Source organism: Nelumbo lutea, chromosome 6 (assembly GCF_056320005.1).
Source record: "Nelumbo lutea isolate HS-2025 chromosome 6, American lotus-T2T, whole genome shotgun sequence".
NCBI classification, from domain to species: domain Eukaryota; kingdom Viridiplantae; phylum Streptophyta; class Magnoliopsida; order Proteales; family Nelumbonaceae; genus Nelumbo; species Nelumbo lutea.
Genome location: NC_142689.1, coordinates 12,825,585 through 12,847,299, shown reverse-complemented (window position 1 = coordinate 12,847,299; position 21,715 = coordinate 12,825,585). Strand labels below are relative to the sequence as shown.

The window sequence follows — 21,715 nt, the reverse complement described above, 5'->3', positions numbered from 1 at the left end:
TGGTTGGGAAAAGGCAATTTTCCCCACAAAATGGTGTATAAAACTAGGGCCCTGCTTGAGGTACTAATGAACCATTTGGCTGTACCTGTGCAACTAGGGCAGGCCCAACCCGAGCCCAAACCAACCCATTCTGCAATTTTACATGGGCTGGGCTTGGATATTTGATCCTTGGGTTTAAGTTTGGGTCCAATACTTTTATTTTTTTATTTTTTTTTATTTTTCAGGTTCGGCATGGGCCTAGCCATTATGTAATCTGAGCCCGGCCTAGTCTTATACTAGTTCGAGTCCTACATACACATACATGCATACATATGTATATACATACATATTTGTATAAAAGCATACATATATGCATACATGTAATGAGCAATCTGAGCGCAGCTTGGCCTTAGCCCAATCCAAGTGCATCAAATACCAGTGCAGGCTGGGCCTGGATTAAAAAGATGTTGACCTCGGGTTTTTTAGGAATGGGCATGGATTGGTCAAAAACCTGGCCCAATCTGTTCAACTTGCACCCCTAGTCCTTGCACCCCCCAGCTAGCTTCCAAAATGTTATGTAGCAGCTCCTTTAATTTTAAGCTTGAGTGGCAACTGAATGATAAAACCGGGAGCACGGTACATCTGAGAAGCCAGCTCATTGTTAAAACAATTGCAGCGCACAGTAATCAAGCCAAAGCAAGCAATTTGGTGCCAGAGGGTTCATTTTTCACAACTCGTCTTTTGCGAGAGCGAGACGTCGGCTAGAGTTGATTACTGTGGAAACACAGAACAATAATTCTCTCTGCATGACATGCCCCTTTATTTTGGTGGAGCAGTCTTTCAAGGGTCAATTTCAAAATTTCCGGTACGTATCTCAAGTCTTAACATCTATATACTGCATTACTGCGAGAGACGAAATTGTAAAGTTAATTAAAATTATACTGTGGAGAAGAATTGCGGGTATTCTCATTGGATGAACCCCAATTTCAGTTACAACCATTAAGGAGCTCACAACCTACTTAAAAATTTATTCATTAGAATAACAAGTTGTTCGGTTCAGCAATTGAGCAACTTCAACTATTATCAGACATTCCCTTACAAGAATACCATCAAGTCCTCAATTGGTATAGGTACACTATACATGAATTAACCGTACGGGTAAAAAAAAAACTGTACTGGTATGAGTAGAAAAACTAGAAAAGATAGGATTAGAAATGAAGTCATTGAAAGAAACTCAGAATGTCAGAAGTATCTCTAATAGGTGACAAAATGAGATAAAATAGACTAAGGTGGTTTGCTCACATGCATGGAAGACTATCAACAGTGCCCATAAAAAGCAATTTCTTGCAAGTTGAAGAGGCTAGAAGTGCTAGGGATAGATAAAAAAGGACATGGGTAGAAGCAAGGTTCAGAGTATTGATACTCTTGCTATCCAAAATTTGCATATTGAGGGTTTCAAACTGCCAGAGGAAAGAAGCTTATTCAAGGACCCCACTTAACATGTTAAGCTTTTAAGTTGAATGGTTCCTTGTTGCCCCTATTAGAAGTAGTTAAATTTTATCACAAGGTATGAGTGGGCTGTGTTTGTTCATGCTTCAAGCCCAATAGGCTGTCCTTGACACAAATACATAAACTTTTTTCTGCTTTTCCCTTTTGATCTTGATATTTTTTTAGTGACATTGTCATATCACAACTTTTTTATTAAAATACTTAAAATCAACTGATTTTTATCTATAACTTATCATTGGCTCTGAAAAACAATACATATTATATGCACTTATATGTTTCGATATTTTGAACCTTGGGTAGTAGTAATAAATGATTTAAGCACTAATAATTGGGATGAGTCTTGGATGATGATGATGGTGCATCCTTTTATTTGGAAAATGAACTCAAGGAATCATAACAGTTAACAAGAAAGTTCAGGGGATGGTTTAGAATCTTGTTTGTATTTGCACTGGCAAGGTGCCAACTGGTTGGGTTGGTAAGGTCTCCCGTTGGTTGTAGTGGAGACTTGTGATTGAATCCTGCCTACACCTAGGTTGGGGGATGGGAGTTATGGGTTACCTTGTAATTTGATTGAACATATTTATATTTGCACTTGCAAAGTGCCAACTGGTTAGTTGGTATGGTCTCCTACATGTTGTAATGGTGACTTATTGGGATCAAATTCCACCCTGCATCCAGGTTGGGGGGGTTATGGGTTACCTTGTATTTGCATTGAACATATTTGTATTTGCACTCTCAAGGTGACAACTGGTTGGTAGGTAAGGTCTTTTGCTGGTTGTAGCGTAGACTTATGATTGAGTCTTGCTTGAACCTGTGGAGCAAAAAAAAAAAAAATATGTGTCAGGTTCTATTATCCCAATTCCCAAAAAAAGGCTATGCATGTGTTGCTGGATCAACCCATAAATAATCCTTCACAAAAAAAGGCTGTTTTAATTTCACCCCAATTATGGCCTCTTGCAAGGTATAAAGGATAGTAATTTCCAAGGATGAAATTGCTCTTTAGGAGTTTGGATCTCCAATGTGTTGACACAAATCATGTTGGAATGTTTTTTTTTTTGGGAGGAGATCTAAACTCTTTAGAGGAACATTGGCAACACTACCTTAATTTTTATTTACCTCCTTAATTTATTATTTACCTTTTGGATAGTATGGTGAAGATGAACTTGGCATCCATCCAGTTTTCTTACTACTGCATGCCATTCAATGGGGTCCACTTGCAAGGATCGATGAGCATGGTTTCACACGAGAGGTCTTAATAGTTGGAAGATATTTGGTCTATTAATTAAACTCATATCTATATCTGATGAGGGAAGATTTGTCCTTCCACTGACATAATGATACATGGCATCTTAGAACGGTTGGATGACACCCCAACACCACCTAGGCGATGACTTGCCTTAGCCAAAATGATGGAATCTCAATTGGCGACCTACCTCCGTCGACCTGGCGATCTGCCTCCGCCAAATTGGTGACTTGCCTTTTCTGACCTGGCGACTTACATCCGCCAACCTGGTGGAAACCTAAGTGGCGACCTCATCCACAACTCAAGGCGGATAACAACACCTCATCTAGGGCCGACCTATGGTACCTTGTCAGTATCGGCTGAAGTGACCTCGATGTGAGGAGCGACCTCCCTCGAGGGCTTGCCGACCTGATTGAGGTCCAGGTGGTGACTTGCGAGACGTGCTCGCCGACTAATTCTGCATGCATCCCGTCACTCTCGGGTCTCTCAGAAGTTGGCTCCCACATTGAATGTTCTGAAGGAAACCGAATAAGGCACGAAGATTGGTCTACGTGCACGACTACCTTCGAGGACTTTGGACTGGTTAGGCATGTTTTCCCGGAGATCTTGAATTCAGTGTGTGATGCCCATGCCAAACAATGCCTATATAAGGGCCTTACCTCCAACCTCACAAGGTACATGCGCAATTTAGCTCTCGCAACTCTCTACCTCTCGCTTGGAGCTCTCTCAAAAATCTCCAACTCGTTGACTTAAGCATTGGAGTGCCCATCCCGGGTAAAGCAACATGGGAGCTTTGACATTGTTTCCTTGTAGGTTGCCCCAGTAAACTATACAACTTGTCATTATTCAGTTAGGCATCCAAGCCACCTTCTAGCTAGGAATTGCAGGTCACCCATTCTCTATCACTCAATCCTAAATTTAAGGATATATATATATATATATATATATATTTCTTGTCATTAAATTCTATTAATTAAATGTATACACAACAATTTAGATAGTATAAAAATATGTATTTTTAAAATTGACATAGGTGGTTGGCAAGAAATTCAATCATTTGGGTGAATTGGACCAACCCATGGTATTATGATTAAATAATAAAAATGCAAAAATAGATAAAATACATAAAACTACGGAAAATTAAGAAAATTTTGGGTACATCTTAAATACTATATATATTTGTTAAATTAAACAAAAATTAGTATGACAAATAAGAAGTATTTTTTATTAATTATAGAAATGCAATACCACATTTAAAACTAAATCATTTAAGAAATAATTCAATTACATTGGGCTTGGACTAGGGTTTGGACAATTGATTTTTTATTTTTTCAAATTATCAACCGAACTGATCCAAATTGCACTCCTATTTAACCATTCAGGTCAAAATGCACCCCCCCATGGTATTATGTCCAGGGCATGCTTCATTTGGTATATTTAATTGCTTTGGCAATAGGGCATGCTTCATTCTTTTCTTTCCTTGCTAATTTTAGCTTGTCCTAGCAAATAAGGTTGGAATATTCTTCCCCATATGAATACACAACATGGACAGGCAACACACATGGAGCTTTGATCTATTTAAGACAATTGGATTCACTTTGTTGCAAGTAATTTCTTGGAGCTCATTAGTTAGAAAGGATGGCTGAAACTGTGGCTAATGCTCTCATAGAGGAGATCATAAGTAAGTTGACCTCCATGGTTGCTAATGAGATCGGTTCGGCGTGGGGTTTCAAGAGACAATTGCGAAAGCTTCAGAACACTTTGGTGGGTATTCAGAATGTACTTGAGGAGGCTGAGACGCGACAGGTTATGGAGAAGAATGTGAAGAAGTGGTTGATGAGCCTGAAAGATGTCGCTTATGAAGCTGATGACATATTGGACGAAAATACAACAGAAATTCTGCGTCGCAAATTTGAGCTTGGAAGCCGCATCAAAAAGGTATGCAACTTCTTCTCACCCTTCTCCAACCTAATTGTATTTCGTCTTAAGATGGCTCATAAGATTAGAAATGTCAATGTGAAGTTGGATGAAATTGACAAAGAAAAGAATAGGTTTCAATTTAGCAGCACAGACACTACCAAAAACCAGAAAAGAAAAGAAGGACGAGAAACCTACTCTTTTCTTGACCATGCTGATTCACCAGCAGCATCAATTGTTGGGAGGGACGAGGATACATCAACATTTTGATTTAAAAATGTGGGTTTGTGTGTCTGATGACTTTGATGTCAAGAGGCTGTTAAGGCAAATCATAGAATCAGTAACCAAAAATAGTTGTAGCATAGATAATTGGGATACGATTGTAGGAAAAATTCGAGATACTTTAAGAGGGAAGAGATATTTACTTGTTCTTGATGATGTGTGGAACGAGGATGAAAGAGAGTGGAATCGCTTGAGAAACTGTTTAGTAGGAGAAGGTGCTAGGGAAGGAAGAAGAATCCTTGTGACGACGCGCAGTGAGAAGGTTGCATCTATGATGGGGGGTGAACCTCTAATGCACCATTTGAAAGGATTGCGCGATGAAGATTGTTGGTCCATATTTGAGCGAAGAGCATCTGGTGGTAGGGTTGATGTAATGGATAAAAATCCAGATTTGGTGAAAATTGGAAAGGAGTTGGTGAAGAAGTGTAAGGGTGTGCCCTTAGCGGCGAAAGCATTGGGAGGTCTAATGCGCACAAAAAGTAAAAAAAAAGGAGTGGGAATCGGTGAGGGATAGTGAAATTTGGAAGCAATATGAAAATGATGAAACTGAAATTATGGCTGCACTAAAGCTGAGTTATGATCATTTGCCTTACCTTTTGAAGCAGTGTTTTGCCTATTGTTCTGCGTTTCCGAAAGACTATTGAATTCATAAAGAGAGGTTGATAAGGCATTGGGTTGCACATGGCTATGTGGTTGAATGTTCTGATCAACAAGTGAAGGTCTTGGAAGATACCGCTGAGGATTATCTCAACAGCTTATTGTGGAGGTCATTTTTTCAAGATGCAGAGAGAGATGATTTAGGGAACATATGGAGATTCAAAATGCATGACCTTATGCATGATCTTGCACAATTAGTCAATGGGAATGAATGCGGTGTCTTAGAGTCGTCGTCAGACTCAGTAGATGATCAACAACTAGTAGACCAACAATTTGTTCATGAAAAAACTCGTCATTTATCAGTTGTTCCATCTAAAACTCCAAAGGTAATTCTAGAGATGTTGTCGTTGTACAGTGGTGGTGGAAGAAGAAGATTGCGTTCTATTGATCTCATGAACGATTTTCCATATTATCATCGAACTTTAAGTGCTTGCGTGTGCTGGACCTGCGTGATGCTAAGATTAGGGAGGTGTCACTCTAGATTGGAAGGCTGAAGATACCTTGACCTCTCAGGTACAAGCATTCAAGAATTACCCAACTCAATCACCAACCTCTACAGCTTACAGACATTAATGCTTGTGGCGTGTGGCAATCTCAGACACCTCCCACGAGACATGAGAAAGATGATTAATTTGAGACATCTGAATATCATGGGAACTGATATCCATGAAATGCCACAGGATATGAGACAATTAACCAACCTCCAAACATTGCTCGATTTTGTAGTGGGCAAGGACTATAGCCTCCGTGCTGGTCTAGGAGAGCTGGGTCCTTTGAATCATCTTCGCCGTTTGTATATCTCTGGCCTCCAGAACCTCAGTTCTAAAGGAAGAGAAGAAGCTAGACGGGCAATGTTAAAGGAGAAGCACAACCTTCTTACAATGGGGTTGGACTGGAGAGAAGATTTTGATGTTTTGGATGATGCTCTTCTTCAACCTGCTAGCCCAAGTCTGGAATTTGAAGTTGTCAATGATGTGCTGGAAGCTCTCCAACCTCACTCAAATCTGGAAGTTTTCTCCATACAAAGATTTCCTGGAACAAGATTGCCTTCATGGATTACAATGATTGAACGAGTGATTATTTGGGAGTGTCCTTATCTGATATCTCTACAAGGAGGGAACCAAGACTCGAGTTCAGTGTCACTTAAACAACTGAACATCAATAGATGCTCCAACCTGACATCTCTGTGGGAAGAAATCCAGGGCTTCACATCACTGAAAGAGCTGAAGATTGTAGGTTGTCCCAATTTAACCAGGAGATATAACAAAGGGACAGGAGAGGATTGGAACAAGATTGCTCATATTCCAAATGTCCACATTGACATGAATTAATCCAAGGTTCGTACAAATACATGTATCCTCCAACAAATATGATTATTAATCTTTTTAAGAATATATATTTATGCGAACTCCAACAAATATGATTATTAATCTTGTTCAGGGTAACTTAGGCTTTATCCCTTCCAATGCAAATATGTTTAGAGGTAATTTTTTCTCACTGCTCTGCTAGCTAGTTATGTACCAAACTAATTTTCCTAATTGGTCATTCTACTTCCTTTTTTCTAATTTTTATCTTCTTAAAAATTGATGGGAAATTGCTTGTTTATGATCTTTGCACAGGTATCCTGATCTTGTTTATACCCCTTCTTTCATTGATTTCCTCTCTTCCTTTTAGAAGATAAAAAGAGTAACCATACAAAGGCATCTGCAGGTGGTTTTTGGTTAATGCTTTTCATTAAAAATCACATAACTAATGTCTCATAATATTTTATTTCTGTTAATAGTTTTTATTGTTTTTCTTTTTTGGTATACAAAGAATCCCAATGTACAAGGAAATTATACATTGTAATCTACGAAGTTCTGTATATATATACTATATTCAATGCACTCAGAACTCAACCTTCAAGAATTGCTACTATTCTGTTTTTCAGAAGAAAGAAACAGCCCAATATGCAAGAAAATTTCACCCACCCAAATAGTATAGTAGTCCAATATTAATTAGGCCATGTTCCCCTCAAAAGTTTAAATTTTGGGTGGAGTTCCAATTGCATTAATTGACTAAAATTGGTCTAAGTTCTTGAAGGCCGTCCTGGTGGTGGATATTAGTACTCGTAGCAATTTGAATTTTGACAGGCCAGACCAAGCCAGGCAAACGGGATTTGATTCCGAGTGTCCGCTAGGACCAGCCAGAGACCCAACAAACTGAACCGGTGAAACCCCATCAGTTGGTTTTTGGAAGCTGTAACTGAGCCACGATCAGTTGGAAGCACTAACCAAGTATAGTTCATTGGATTCGTGAGCTTTGGTTGAAGTCGCTTTAACTAAAAGCTGCTTTGGATAAACCATCAAAAAAGCTTTAGTTTAAGTACAGCGAATTTGGGCTTTCCGGTCGAAAATTTCACCAAGCCGAATTCTAAACATTCTTATAATCTGTTACGATGGGGTCCACCTTGCAAGGCAACAAAAAAAAAAAAAAAAAAAAAACTGCCACGAGACCGAGTCCCGAACAGGGTTAGGAATACGTATACCTAAAACCAAAAGCGGTTGTGGCATCCCCGGAGTTTCCTTCAAAAAAATGATAGATTCTTTACTTGGAAATGGAATATTCCAATTATAAGCAACTTTCACAGAACGGCCACGTCGCTGAAATTGGTGTTTCATGTGTCAGTAATCATTCAATCACCATTCACCAAAGTTGCTTGGATTTTTGGCAGGCACCAGGCAACCTGCTTTATTTATTTTTTCATGGTTTTCAGATGCTTCGTTGATCATCCAATGCTTTCTTTTCCTATTTTATTTTCCTGAGATGTATATACCGTAAGAGCCAACCAGAGATGGTGAAAACTGAAAGCTCACACTTCCAAAACGGTATGTCTGTGGAGAAAGTTTTAAGATTGGTTTGGAGTTTGGACAATTGGACTGCAGTCTGGAGAGGTCGATTGGTATGTGAAAGATAAAAGAAAAGGAAAAGGAGAAGAGAAAAACCAGTATTTTGATACAAGAGACAAGAGGGTGGTCATGACTTTATTTGTTATTAATTCTTTCTCTCCGCGCAGCTTTGCATGCATGCAAACACAGAATAGACAAGAAGATCTATGAATGAAAACATTCAGAGTTTCAGTAGACCCATATATATGATTTTATACCCATCCATGATTTTATATAAACAATAATAAGATATTACTAATTACATATTCAAGAGCTACTGATCTTAAGCACTGTACCATCTACTGGTCTATCAGCAATCTCCATCTCCAGAGCCAAAGCTCAAAAGTTGAAGCTATGTGCGAGACAAGAGGATGCATTCATCTAGCTTCCTATCAAATGTCAATAATATCATCTTGTGTGCCACAGAAGCTCATCTCTTACTGTAATACATATCATTTCATCACAAGCTGAACTTGTATATTGCACTCTTTCATCATCTTACGAGATTTGTCCAGTGGGGCAGCTCACGGTCCTCCTCATCGACTTAAGCTTCACTGCAGTTTTCTGCGCCTTTGTTGGAGGCTTCGTCTTCAACTTTTCTTCCAGCTATATGCGCAGAAACAAAAAATAATGAATGAAGACAACACTCTATTCGTAAGAGAGGAGATATATAACCAGAAATGATAATAGCTGAATCCCCAAATGATAATAGACAATATTGGCAAACTAGCTAACATAGATATGACAAGACTGGAAGAGTAGTTTAATAAATTACCTCCTCTCTCCTTTTCTTCTCAGAAGCTGCCTGTTTCAACATGAGAGTAAGACAAGTTCAGTTAAAGCTCAGCACAACTAAGAAAAGCCCTGGAAAAATTTGTTAGCTTCCACAGATAACATTTGATTCATTTCAATTACCAAAGCTTCTTTGAGGCGAGCATTCTCCTCTTTGAGATGATTCAGTTCTGCTTCCAGCTCCACCGTATAGGCCTACAAAGTGAATAAAATAATAATAGAAGAGTGTAACAGATGGGAGTGAGTCTGGAAGAATACAGAAAGTTTGCAAATTAACGTCTACTCTCAGCTTTTATGTTAACAAGCTCAAAGATCGGAACTCTCTCTCTCTCTCTCTCTCTCTCTCTCTTCCCCACAAACAGACATCCTCTCACAGGCAGACATGCACAACCCACACATATATAGTTCATTGATGGTGTCAAACAATTTGAACTTTTGAAGGACCGTGAGATTTATGGGACAAACCTGTCTCCGAGAGTAACCAGAGATGTCTAACCTCTTCTTCTTAGCTAACTCTGCTTTCATATTCTCATTGAGAAGTAGTAAAGTAGGGAATACATGGAAGAAAAGTTAACCCAGATCAAGCCATCAAGGAGACGGAATCCAGAAAGACCCAAAGGGCAGGAGTGAACTGTGAAGGGTGGGTGAATCTTCCCTGCTGTGCTGTGTCCAGTCCGTGAAGATCGATTGTCTTTTTTTGACATCAGATCATCATCATGTTAGCTGTTACATATGTCCACAGTCCCACACTGATTCCAAAATGGTCTCCATAATCTTTTTTTAATGTGCATTAAAGAAGGAAAGACACGAGTATGCGTGAGCTTTTTAAGCCTTGAATGGGAGCAACTTATTATCGGCAGGTGGATGGCCAGGTGGTAACAGCCTCGAGATGCTTCTTTTTAACACTAATGGAGCGAGGGACGCCTGGACTTTCATTGCTCATCCGCAAGGAATCTGATTATTTTACAGGAAACACAACTTTCCATGTGTACCCAGTAGTTACCCAAGAAGTCCAGTCGACCAATCCTTTTTGGTTTTGGATCCAGCGGGATGAAGAGAATCCAATCATGATTCAAACAGGAATCTGCCGAATGGATGTCCTTTTAAGTGTCTACTGTCTAACCTCTTGGGTGTTGGGGGCTTGGTGATACAGTCATACTCATACAGATCATAACCTAATATTTATATGAGTGGGGAATTGGGACCCACCACTGAATGGGTCCCTTCTAAGGAAGTGCCGACTGCCAATTAATGGGTCCCATGGGAGAAATGGGACCAATTAAACAGTGGTCACGACTCACGAGTATGACTCACCCATTTGTGGATCTTGTAGTCCCAGCACCCGACCATTCGCCCAGTCTAGAGTCTAGTGGGAAGTTCTTTCCGCCTTTCAATCTGTTTTTGTAACCCATTTTTGGCAGGTGGACTAAAAATGGTGACCAAGGTCCTCTGAAAATGGACTATATTTATGGATCGTGGATATCACAAACTAAACTTTTCCAGTATGGTTGCGATCAGATGTGGGACCCATCACATCAAGGGCCCCATTTTGGTCGTCAGAGTGGCATCTCCCAAACACTTGTATCCCACCAACCCATTAGGTCAGACAGAGGAGAAACCCTGCTCAGAGTTAAGTTGATCCAAAGATTACAACTGTTAATCAATGACATCATCTTTGAAATAGATCGCATGGTTTCATGATTCATCCATGCTCAATTGATCTAGGATAAGGAGAGCTGGAGAGCTATTTTATAGGCGTATAAATGGTTATTACTGTCTATAATTCTCTTCAGATTATAGATTGTCTACTAATGTGATGGGCTTACCATACCTGTTTCCTGGCTCGAGACCTGGCCGCCGACTCCCTGTTCTTGATCATCCTGCGTTGCCTCCTCTCCACTACCTTCTCTACTGGACTGTCTATTAACCTCTTTCTCCCCCTTATCCCACTTATATCCACTCCATACTTATTCGCCGTTGTGTTATCCACTTGACTCGTGCACATCCCTTCAGACGTAACTGGACACACCGGTGGCCCCAACGTATTCGCTGCCGCTGCTGCTGCTACATATCCAGCTCCATTTCCTGTTCTACCGCCAAAACAAACCGTCGCTGGAAAACCACCGTTCCTCTTTCCATTTGGTGCATAATTCGATGGCTCTCCCAAAACCGTACCGCTTTGCGGGAATGTTTGGTACGACAGGACACCGTTTGCCACGCCGTTTCCGGTACTCCGTTGCTCGGAGAATCCAAGACCCAATAAGGGTCTCATTCCGAAGTTGGGGTCCACGCCCGCGTTATTATTCTGGTATAACCCATACTGCTGTGTCGCCGTCCCAGTAGGTGGAACAGTCGCCGGAGTCTGAAGCTGGTGCTTAGATGAGGGCCCACAAGCCTGCCGAACAATCCCAGCTCTTATTAAGAAATCCTCGAGAGTCATCTCTCCGAATGTGAGTTGGCGCTGTGTAGTTCCGGGATTACCTCCGTTGTTTGGTTGCTGCTCCTGTTGTTGCCGCTCTTGGTGTTTGTGGATTTCGGCCCAGACTTCGTCGACAGTTTTGTGGCATAGTGGAGCAGGGAGGGTGATTGAACCTTGTCGGAGTACGCTGGGTTGTCCGGAGTTGGCCCTGTTAGCTGCGGCTTCGTCTGGGTTGGATTGCGACCTCTCATTGTTGCAGCCAATAGCCTGGTTCTCTTCCGCAGTCCAGATGTTGTTGAGGAATTCGTCCATGTTCATTGATCCGAAGCTCTTCCCGTTCTCGCATAATGTGTGCTGGAACTCGTCCAGAGTAAGAGAGTAGATGGAAGACTGTCTTCCAAGCGATGACAACGAGTGGGTCTTTGGTACCTCCTCGGGCGGCTTTGCTGTCTTTATTTCCACCTCTACACAACCGCGAGCTTCCGACTCTGGAACCACCATCTTCTCAGCTCTTACGCTTTCTTCGGCTTCTGTTACTCTGGGTTTCTTTGTTCTGGAGAAAGAATCTCTGTTTCTGCGGTTGCGCCGAGCTAGTCCAGTCCCTGAAGAAACAGAAGAAAAATGCCAGAGAAAGATCAACCGAAAGAGATTTCTTCCGGAATGAACGAGAAATGGAGTTTTATGTTCAGACCGGGAACAGGCACGAGATTGCCCTTTCTTTTATTTTATTTTTCTGGAACGACATTTAGTTCCTAAAATACCCCTTCTTTAGGGGACAAAACCATATAACAATTAGGAATCCATCAACATTCTTTAGGCCCCACTCCCACATGATCGACTACTAGGATCAAAATCAACTAATCAACACGATCAGACGATTGACAATCATCTGATGATTCCGATCATTGACCGAGCAGCCATCCAGATGTGATCCATGTGGGTCCGGAGACAGCTACCATCCGACAGTTTCAAGGCTCTAGTCTGGTTAGTCAATTCAACTCTTGGCGATGGTAGCCTGAGTCAGAGATGGCCACGTGGTGGACATGCAAGCAGTGGGTCCCACGGTTTGGAAATCATTGTTAGGACCCACATAAAGCTCCTGATTACTGAACTCAACCGCTATTGGTGGAGGTGGACAACTCCCTTAAGATCTGGTCAAAGATCGAACGGTCAAGATCGCGAACATGACCTATTATAGCGGCCGATATGTTTCGGGAAGAGAAAGAAAGCATGGACGGGAGTCCCTTTCACAGATATTTATGAGGTGTCTTATAAATTTTATTTCCCAAAGTGGAAAAGGAAAAGAAAAGAAAATAAATTGTTGACTGAAAAAATGCCAAAGGCCGCTTTCCTAATTCCTCTGCAAGTGTGAAAATTTAGCTAAACCGAGTGTTAGAATCGTAATTTACGTCATATCAGAGACCTTAAATTGGTAAAAAAAGTGACTAAAGACGCCGTGTCGGCCACAATTCGGCACTCCGGCTGGTCCTACCTGTCCACCACCATGAGAGCAAAAGAAAGTTGCAGAAGCAGAAGAACGCTCTCGAAGATTTTAAATCATCAAAATTTGAGATTTTTATAAAAAACTAAAGAGAGAATGCAATGAAGATCATCAAAAAGGGGGGAAATATTAGTAAGGATAACAATTTTCATGTTCAGAGATTCAGAGATTTTTTTTTTTTTTTTTGGTGAGAACCGGTAAGAGATGCAAAGTAATCAGAGCAAAGAGCGAGGAGATTGATTACACACGGAAAATGAAAGTCGACGAAATCCGCTCATTTGTAGCGTTGGCAGCTAACTTCCGGACGGAACGGAACGTCTACACTCGATGAGAAAACTACAGAAAAGAAGTGGTCAAGACGTGTACCTGATTCTTCTCTTCACTTTAAATAACAGGATCGAGACACGTTCAGAAGCTTGAGAGTTGGGATAGCTACAGAGACCTCAACAAGTAATCTACAAGAAAGTCTGAGTTTCGGCTCCATAGTTTAAACGCAAATGCATTACTCAGAAATCCTTGATAACCGATCCACTGCACTGAACTGAACAATTGCATCTGAGGTGACTGCTATTAACTGGGAGAGAGAGAGAGAGAGAGGGAGGGAGGGAGGGAAAGAGGTTGTCTTCCCGTTGCATTAAATTCCAGTTTTCTGTGAGCTTCTCGCTGACAAAAGCAAGAGCATGAGAGAGAAGGAGCCACTCCTGAGTCCTGAGAGAGAGAGAGAGAGAGAGAGAGAGAGAGAGAGAGAGGGGGCTTGGGCTTAACTGGAACCGTCTATTTTATCTTCACGGGCTTCTTTATAGGCTTTTTGGGGCCCGTTTCCTTGGCATAGTTATCCTCGGTGTGTGGGCCCCATCCACTGTTGTAACTTGTAAGTCAATTAAGTTCGATTTTATACTGCATTTCAGTTCCGGCTTTTTCTTTTCATTTCAGAAAGTCTGGGGACTCTGGGTCGACGATCTTATCGACACGTTTTCGACACGCGTCCTCTCCAGACTCCTCCGGCCTCTCTGTCGATATCTACGCGTGTCATAGAATCTGCGCGCACGTGCGCTTTTCTATCCGATGCCCTGTTCATCAACGCTGATTTGCTGAAGGGTATTATGGTCTTTTAAGTTTCTTTTGGTTTGTCTTAATGATTATTCTATATATCGGAACTCTGCTCGGCTCTTTTGAGCGAAATATCGGAAACCAGGAGATGCTATTTGGGTAAAATCGACACAAAGGGTTAAGGTGTATACCATTGATGACGTGGTGCGGCGTAATTTGGTAATATCGTCTGTATGGGTCAAACGGGAGATCTCCTGCCAATAAATATGTTCCAACTCCCTTTACAACTTATCAGAGACTGAGATCCCATCCGCCATGTATGAAATGTACGGTGTCAAATCATGTTGGAATATGTTGGAACGTATAAGATTGGCAGGAGAACCGGACTGCAAGGAGGTGCATCCGGTTTAATTTAGAGCACGTGACGGTCGACTCGGTTTTCAAGCAGCCCGGCATTGTATCGGACTTTCGGGTGAACGTATCGGATCACGAGGGGGCTCCCCCAGTTTTTAATTGCTTCTGCCGTCTGGTTCGTAAAACCCCGGCAAGCCGAACTTGTAAACCGGGGCATTGACATTTGGAACACATTTTGGGCAAAAGCCCAGGTCCAACTCCTCTGGCGGGGAATTTTCAACTGTTGATTTGGGCTGGGCTGACAACAGATAGATTTAAGTTGGATTGGGCTGATATTGAGGCCTTGGGTTGGGCATCCTATCTTTGGGTCACAGTGATCATATCACTTGCTGTTTAAACAGGGCATCAACATTGCGACAAGGTTGGCTGTGTTTGATTGCAGTGCAATTTTATTTGTGCTAGTACAGATGTATGGGAGTGTAAATGAGAAAAATGTAAGATTTTGCTTAATTTTGTTTTCGGTTTTGCTTTGTGACTTAACTTACTTAATTTGTACTGCAATCAAATAAAATAAGCTAAAATTTAACACAAAAACAGATCAGAATTTACAGTCAAATCATTTGCATTGTTATAGTTTTGCACAAGTGTAAATTTATTTGCATTGCGACCAAATACAGCAAATATAAAAAACCTTATTTTTAATATAATACTAAATAATTAATACAAATAGGTTTTGCACCAACCAGGGCGCCACTAATGAATTACAAATGCCTAAATCAGGGTTTCAGCAGATGGGTTCCCATTGTTTCAAGGTTTCATTCACCCTCTACTATTGCTGCCGCTCAAACAACCAAATGATTGCAATATTGAAGCAGAAAATAGAGGACCAAAATAGTCTTAAGTCAGGATTTTCAGATACCTGAACTGGTAGCACCGTAAAATGGCTCCGACAATCTTTTCTCTTTTTCAAAATAGAAATTCCCCCTCATGAGTGTGTCCCTATTCCCATTTGTTCCTCCCCTCTCTCCATTATAACTTTATAGTTGAGATTTCAAAAATTAGAACAGAGAATCCTCCCGTTCTCCATCTGTGAAATTGAAAATGAAAATTATAAAAACGCAACTTCAATTTCTCCTCCAAAAAGAAGCCAAAAAACATCCACTATCCACCGCTACATATATCTCTCCCCCTCTCCTTGTTTTATCATCTTTCCTGCTCTCTCGTTTTTCTCGGGCAACAGCAATGGATGCCATCTCCCTCCATGAATAAAACAACAAAGAGAACACCCCTCCTTATTTGCAAACCAGATTAGCCCACTTTTTCACCAATAAAAAATATTGATGCATGGATCTAACGTTTTCCGTCTGAGTCAATGAGAGAAGGGAGGTTTTTGTTGATTTCTTTAAAAATCTAAGAAATGTTTATGTTAAAATGAAAGGTTTTTATGATTGTTAAAAACTCGAGAGGTTTTTATATTTTACCTTAAAAAATTAAAAACACACTTTTCCATTTGTCCGTGGGGCAAGGAATTCAAAGAGTTGTACAATATCGTTGTATATTGGAATAATTGTGACAATGTGACAATGATTCTTGGTTGTGAGTACGACGAGTTGTACAATTTTTTTAGGGGATTGACAAGCTTTTCGGTGTCACCGTGTCGGGTTTTATGTGTCTGCCTTGATCCGAGCCCAACAAAAAATGATGCTCCAACCCTAAACCGAACTGATTAAAGCACACATATTTTAATTTTAATGCTACAACATCAACAAATCAGACCTTAATATGGGTTTCACCTGCCTACTTGAAATTAAGGCTGACCCGGCTCTAATCCGATAGGATCCGGTCAGTAGGGTTATCCCTTAATCCGATCCACTGACATCTCTACCTTCCTGCTGTATATGTAACGGTATAAAGTTTTATTTTTTTGAAATAGAAGTAAGTTGAAGATATTTTGGGAATCTCAAAAGATTTTCTACTAGTCCTATTAAACGCATTTACTGTTTTAATGGAAATACGGGCCGTTTTGGAATGGACTAAGCTTAAAGCTTAAGCTTAGCTGCTTAACAAAAGCTGCTCAGCTAAGGAATGGTAGCTGAAAAAGGTCAAGTAACGGTGTTCATTACTTCATTTGGATACTTTAATAATCGATAAAAAAAAGAAAAAAAAAAAAAACGACGCCACGACGGTATCTTGAAAGGAAAGTAGTTCATGAAAAAATGAGAAAAAATAACATTTTTATCTTGTATTAAATGTTTTAATTAAAAACAAGAACAGAAAAGTTAGGCCAAAGCTACACAGGCGAGCTTGAGGAGAGAGAGAAGGGGCTGATCGGATTTTGATACAATCTAATCCGATACCATATGAATTCATTACAAAAAAAATCAGGTTCAATTCAATTTGATAAATATTTTAGATCATTTTGGATCAATTCAATTTAATGTCTGAATCGTCCCATCTATTCAAATATCAAATTGTTATAAATTTACATTGGTTAATTCCAACCAAAGCCTCATCTGTTAACACTTGTACTCTTATCTTTTATCAATGGATCAGATATCGATTCAATCTGACTTGGACCAACATAAAATCATTACAGTCTATATTAACTCTGGACTGATCCAATTCAATATCTTATTGGTCTGTCACATTGATAATGATTTGGACGGATTTCAACCCAAAACTAATCCATTATCTATTGACACCCCTAATCCGAACAAATCACCACCTTTGAATCTCCATGTTTTACTCCAAAAACGTTGCTGCTTTTCTGCTTTTCATGCCTAAAAGCAAGAATTGGATACCTTTCTATAGGAATAATCCTGGTATATAATATTTGGCTCTCGCTACCAAAGCCCCTTTTTTCCTCTATCAAAACGGTTTCCACAACGTGTCTCCCGCCGTTGATCACTTTAATTCTCTGCAACCTTCCTCACCCTCCCTTTCTTTGTTTTCTGGTTTAAAATTTTATTGAAACCGTCTTATTGTTAAAACGTGTTTAGCACCATCAATCTTTTTCAGTTAGTCTCCAAGATCGACTCCAATTATGATGACTTTGAAAATATAGAGTTGGAGATAAGAAAATGTATCTTTTTGAATACCTAATGCATATGATATTTCTTTTTGAATGGATCTTTGATTTAGTTTCTAATAAAATATGAGATAAGTGATTATGATGATAGATTATCTGTTTATTGTACACATTTGTATTTGGTTTGATAGAAAATAAGAGAAACAGAACTTGAGGGAAAGTTATTAAGAAATTTCAAAAGTTGTGTTAAAAATTTTCTCCCAACTTTCTCTTTTTCCTTTATATTCCACCAAACCAAACATGGCCTAAAGAAGATAGACTATGATTTTGATCATAAGTAAAAGTAGGAAAGTAGCCAAAAAAATATAATATTTCTATATGATGAAGCGCGACCCGGTCGGTCTTAACTGTCAACGACCTTGCTTCTGAACTGAATAGCAAGGAACCTGAAACGGAGGAGATGAGGAAGCTCTGGGGGGAACCCGGTGTAACGGCTCCGAAGCTTAAGTTAGAATCCTTCAAAAGCATGATAAAACCAGATAGCGCAAAGTTTGCATACCTTGTTTGTTGGGGGCAGGGGGCTCTTATAATCACTTCGCGCACTCGCTCCGAGGCCCTTGTCAGGTCGGGTATGATTACCCTTATGCTTGTCAATTCGGCCGTCGTCCTTTCTGCTGGGACAGAACCATCACTGCCTAACCGTCTCTCTAGCTGGAGATGGCGGTGTCAGTGGCGGTGGCAGGTGGCCGTTTAGAGAGCGGCCGCCAAGCGTCAGATCCCAAGTCAGTCAGGTGCGGCGCCCTCGGGCACGGACTTTCTCAGTGTCAGGCATGGTACGACTTGTTTTGTTTTGGTGCCCAGAAGGTGACGCAGAGTGGTGAGCGAGGCGAAGTCTTGAGTTCGGAGGTATCTATAGGGTAGGTCAGTTCGACGAGGTGTATCCCGAACTGTTACAAGGTTGGCCAGTTCGGCAAGGTATACCCCGAGCTGTTACAAGGTTGGCCAGTTCGGCGAAGTATATCCCGAGTTGTTGCGAGGTTGGCCAGTTCGGCGAGGTATACCCCGAGCTGTTACAAGGTTGGCCAGTTCGGCGAGGTATACCCCGTGCTGTTACAAGGTTGGCCAGTTCGGCGAGGTATATCCCGAGCTGTTGCGAGGTTGGCCAGTTCGGCGAGGTATATCCCGAACTGAAGGTAGGCCAGTTCGGATTACTTTCTGGTTTTGGGCCAAGGGTGAGTTCGGGCCCCCAGTAGGGAGTTCGGTCCGCTAGTGTCCCCTTGGTGTTCACGCCTTAGGCTTGCTTTTTTGCCGAGCTGTTGTTTTTTCCACGTGTCGCATAACTGTGAGGTCGGGCCAAATCTTCCTTCATCACTATACAAGAAAAGGCAAATAGAAGAAATAGATAGATTTTTCTCACTTTTATTTCATAATAAATAATTTTCAGTTTCTGTCAACATTGTATGAAATGGATGTTGAGCATCCAAGAAACAATTATATCCAAAAAATGAGTGTAACCTAAATGAAAATGTTTAAATGGGTGAATAGGGAAACTATAAAGGATATTATAAAAAAATGAACATATTCGGTAAAGGAAAGTAAACTGAGATGGCTTAGTCATGTGCATATAAGATTATGGTGTCGTTTGGCAAGTCTTTTTTAAAAGATTTAGCATATTTGATAGCCAAAAGATAATGTGAGCTTTTGCATTAAGATCTTAGTAGCTTGAAAGATTGTTTGGTTAAGGTGCATTTTCCTGTGTGTCATTCCACGTGAAGACATGATGAAAAAAGTTGAAAAGCTCTATTTGGAGTTTCCTGAAAATAGCCCAAAATGGGCTTTGCACACCTTGTTGGGGCAGCATCATTTGGCGACTAGATTTTTTCCCAACCAACGGGAAAAGACCAAAGCGTTGGCTGCCAGGCTTCTAAACAAATGATAGCCCACGTGAAAAGACACGCCAAATGGGGCCTATATTTTTAACAGTAGCTAGAGGATGTGATTTGTTACAAGTTAAAAGGGTTTAAAAGAACTAGGGGAAAGCTATTGATACAAATGGGTAACTAGGGGGTGTAAACGGGTCGAATTCGAATAGGATCAGGTAATATTTGAATTTGAATCCGATTAGAAAATCCGATATCCGATGGATATTGAAAATTAATATCCGAATTTGAGTTCGATTAAATATTTGAATATTCGATTTGATTAATTAATTACTTTAGATAATTAATAAATAGATAAAATAAATATTTTATTGATATAAAGTATATAAATATATAAATTATTTATATAACTTAACTATTATATTTAAATTATATAAAATATTTTATATATTATATATAAGAATTAAATAATCGGTTGAATTTGGATATTTTTTGAATTGAATCAGGTCATATCCGAATTTGAGTCCGATTTATTCGGTAAGAATATAGTATCCAAATTTGACCAACTAAATATTCGAATTGTCTAAATTCAATTCGATTATGTTGAATATCAAATTCGAAATCGGATTTTCGAATACCGCTGACACCTCAAAAAGGAAAAACAAAAAAAATATAAAGCAAGTTAGAAACTTTTTTTTTCTTTTTAGAGCAACCCAAAAGCTAATCCTATTCATAAAAAAAACGGCCAGTTAAAATCATACCAATGCAATGCCAACCCATATTTGTAGAGAAGGTAACTCCATTATTAAGATCTTGGTACTACAAGCATAAATGTATTTTTTGTGATTCTTTTTCTTTATTTTTATTTCCCCTACTACCATTACAGTTTGATTACCAAAGATAGGATTAAAGTTTTTAGTCAATTTGTTTGATCAAATGTCTGCTATAGATATGGAGATTATGTGTACTTGGGGCTGGGTTGAGTTTGTTTGGGTGAGAATCTTGTATTTCAGGTTAGGGGCAAGACTGGATATGTCCTCTCCTGTATTTCTTTTCTTTCCTTTTGATAATGGTTAATAAAATTTTAAGGAAAAATATAGTGATATAACAATGAGATTTAAGTATGGTTATAACAATATATAATTCAATTGGAACTATGAGATTTAAGTATGGTGATGTTTCCTCTCTTTCCTTTTACTTCCGTTAGGGTTCGATTACCAAAGTAAAGAATTTTAGGGTTTCAACTGATTCGACTATTTAAGTTATTGAGAAGAAAAACAACAATGAAGACTATTCTTACTAGAAAAGGGGCACATTCGATCAGAAACTTACCATCATATGAATCTTGTAGTAACTCTCTCTCATAGAAAGAAGGTTTCCGTATGTATATAACATAATATTTGGCAAAAAACCCAAAATACCCTTGGATCTCTTTTGGTAGTACAAGGAAGAAGAGCTACACAATTCTAGGGGTAGCATGCAGCCAATTATCTCCAATTACTATTCTTGCTGTTTTCCTTCTCTAGGGATGTAAAAAAGGCCACTACATAATGTTGGTCTCAAACTATTTGGGATCTTGGGAGGGTTAGACTTGATACAATTTTAACCTTTGGTATTTTTTTGCACAAAGTGGACATTCTTAGATCGGAACTCATTTTTCATGCTTGATAGCCCAAGATTTCCTTCTCTAGGGATGTGATGAACTACTGTGTTAATGATGTTCTCCCCTGCTAACACGTCATCTGTATGTCCCATTGCACCATGGCTCCATGGGATGTTGAAGATGCCTAATAGGCAATTCATGGGAATGGAAAAATACATTTAGATGTTAAAGATGATTAAAACCACCAAGTTATTTGAATAGTCAAATGGTCTATGGTCAATTAGGCATTTTAATTGGGCAATTGGATACAAGATTTTAGAAGGAAAAAGGCGTAGTTGAGGTGTAATGACCCACAAAGGTGATGGATATGCCCCAAGGTATAGTGAGATGTAAGCTTCAAATATAAAAAAAAGGAAGCTTAGTTAAAGCTTCTATGTTCCAAGTTTAGAGACCCCAAATTCTCAAATTGTTCAGATGACCAATCATAACTTTTTAGGTTGTCAAAAATTCCCCATCATCAAAATTTGTTTCACTAATGGGATCATTTAATGAATCATCAAATAATTGATATTAA

General features: G+C 39.7%; 1 protein-coding gene and 1 pseudogene across 4 annotated transcripts; one reads left to right on the top strand and one right to left on the bottom strand.

Moving 5' to 3' along the window:
* The first annotated feature begins 4,369 nt into the window (after positions 1-4,369).
* Positions 4,370-7,156, top strand: LOC148847409 (putative disease resistance protein RGA1; annotated as a pseudogene). The gene is made up of 2 exons (XR_016101266.1): positions 4,370-6,924; positions 7,028-7,156. The product of XR_016101266.1 is annotated as a putative disease resistance protein RGA1 (transcript).
* A 1,524-nt stretch (positions 7,157-8,680) lies between these two features.
* Positions 8,681-13,998, bottom strand: LOC148847408 (protein ABSCISIC ACID-INSENSITIVE 5-like). 3 transcript variants are annotated; one of them, XR_016101379.1, is made up of 5 exons: positions 13,593-13,998; positions 11,133-12,327; positions 9,430-9,501; positions 9,290-9,319; positions 8,681-9,120 (listed from the first exon to the last, which is right to left on the bottom strand). XR_016101379.1 is itself a non-coding variant. In XM_088952261.1 (5 exons), the coding sequence occupies exons 2-5, from the start codon at positions 12,224-12,226 to the stop codon at positions 9,013-9,015; spliced, it is 1,299 nt and encodes a 432-aa protein (XP_088808387.1). In that variant the 5' UTR covers positions 12,227-12,327; positions 13,593-13,998; the 3' UTR covers positions 8,681-9,012. The 3 variants fall into 3 exon arrangements, 2 of the variants coding, with proteins under 2 accessions (XP_088808387.1, XP_088808389.1); XM_088952261.1 differs by having other exon boundaries at positions 11,138-12,327; XM_088952263.1 differs by having other exon boundaries at positions 11,138-12,327; positions 13,475-13,603.
* Positions 13,999-21,715: the final 7,717 nt, after the last annotated feature.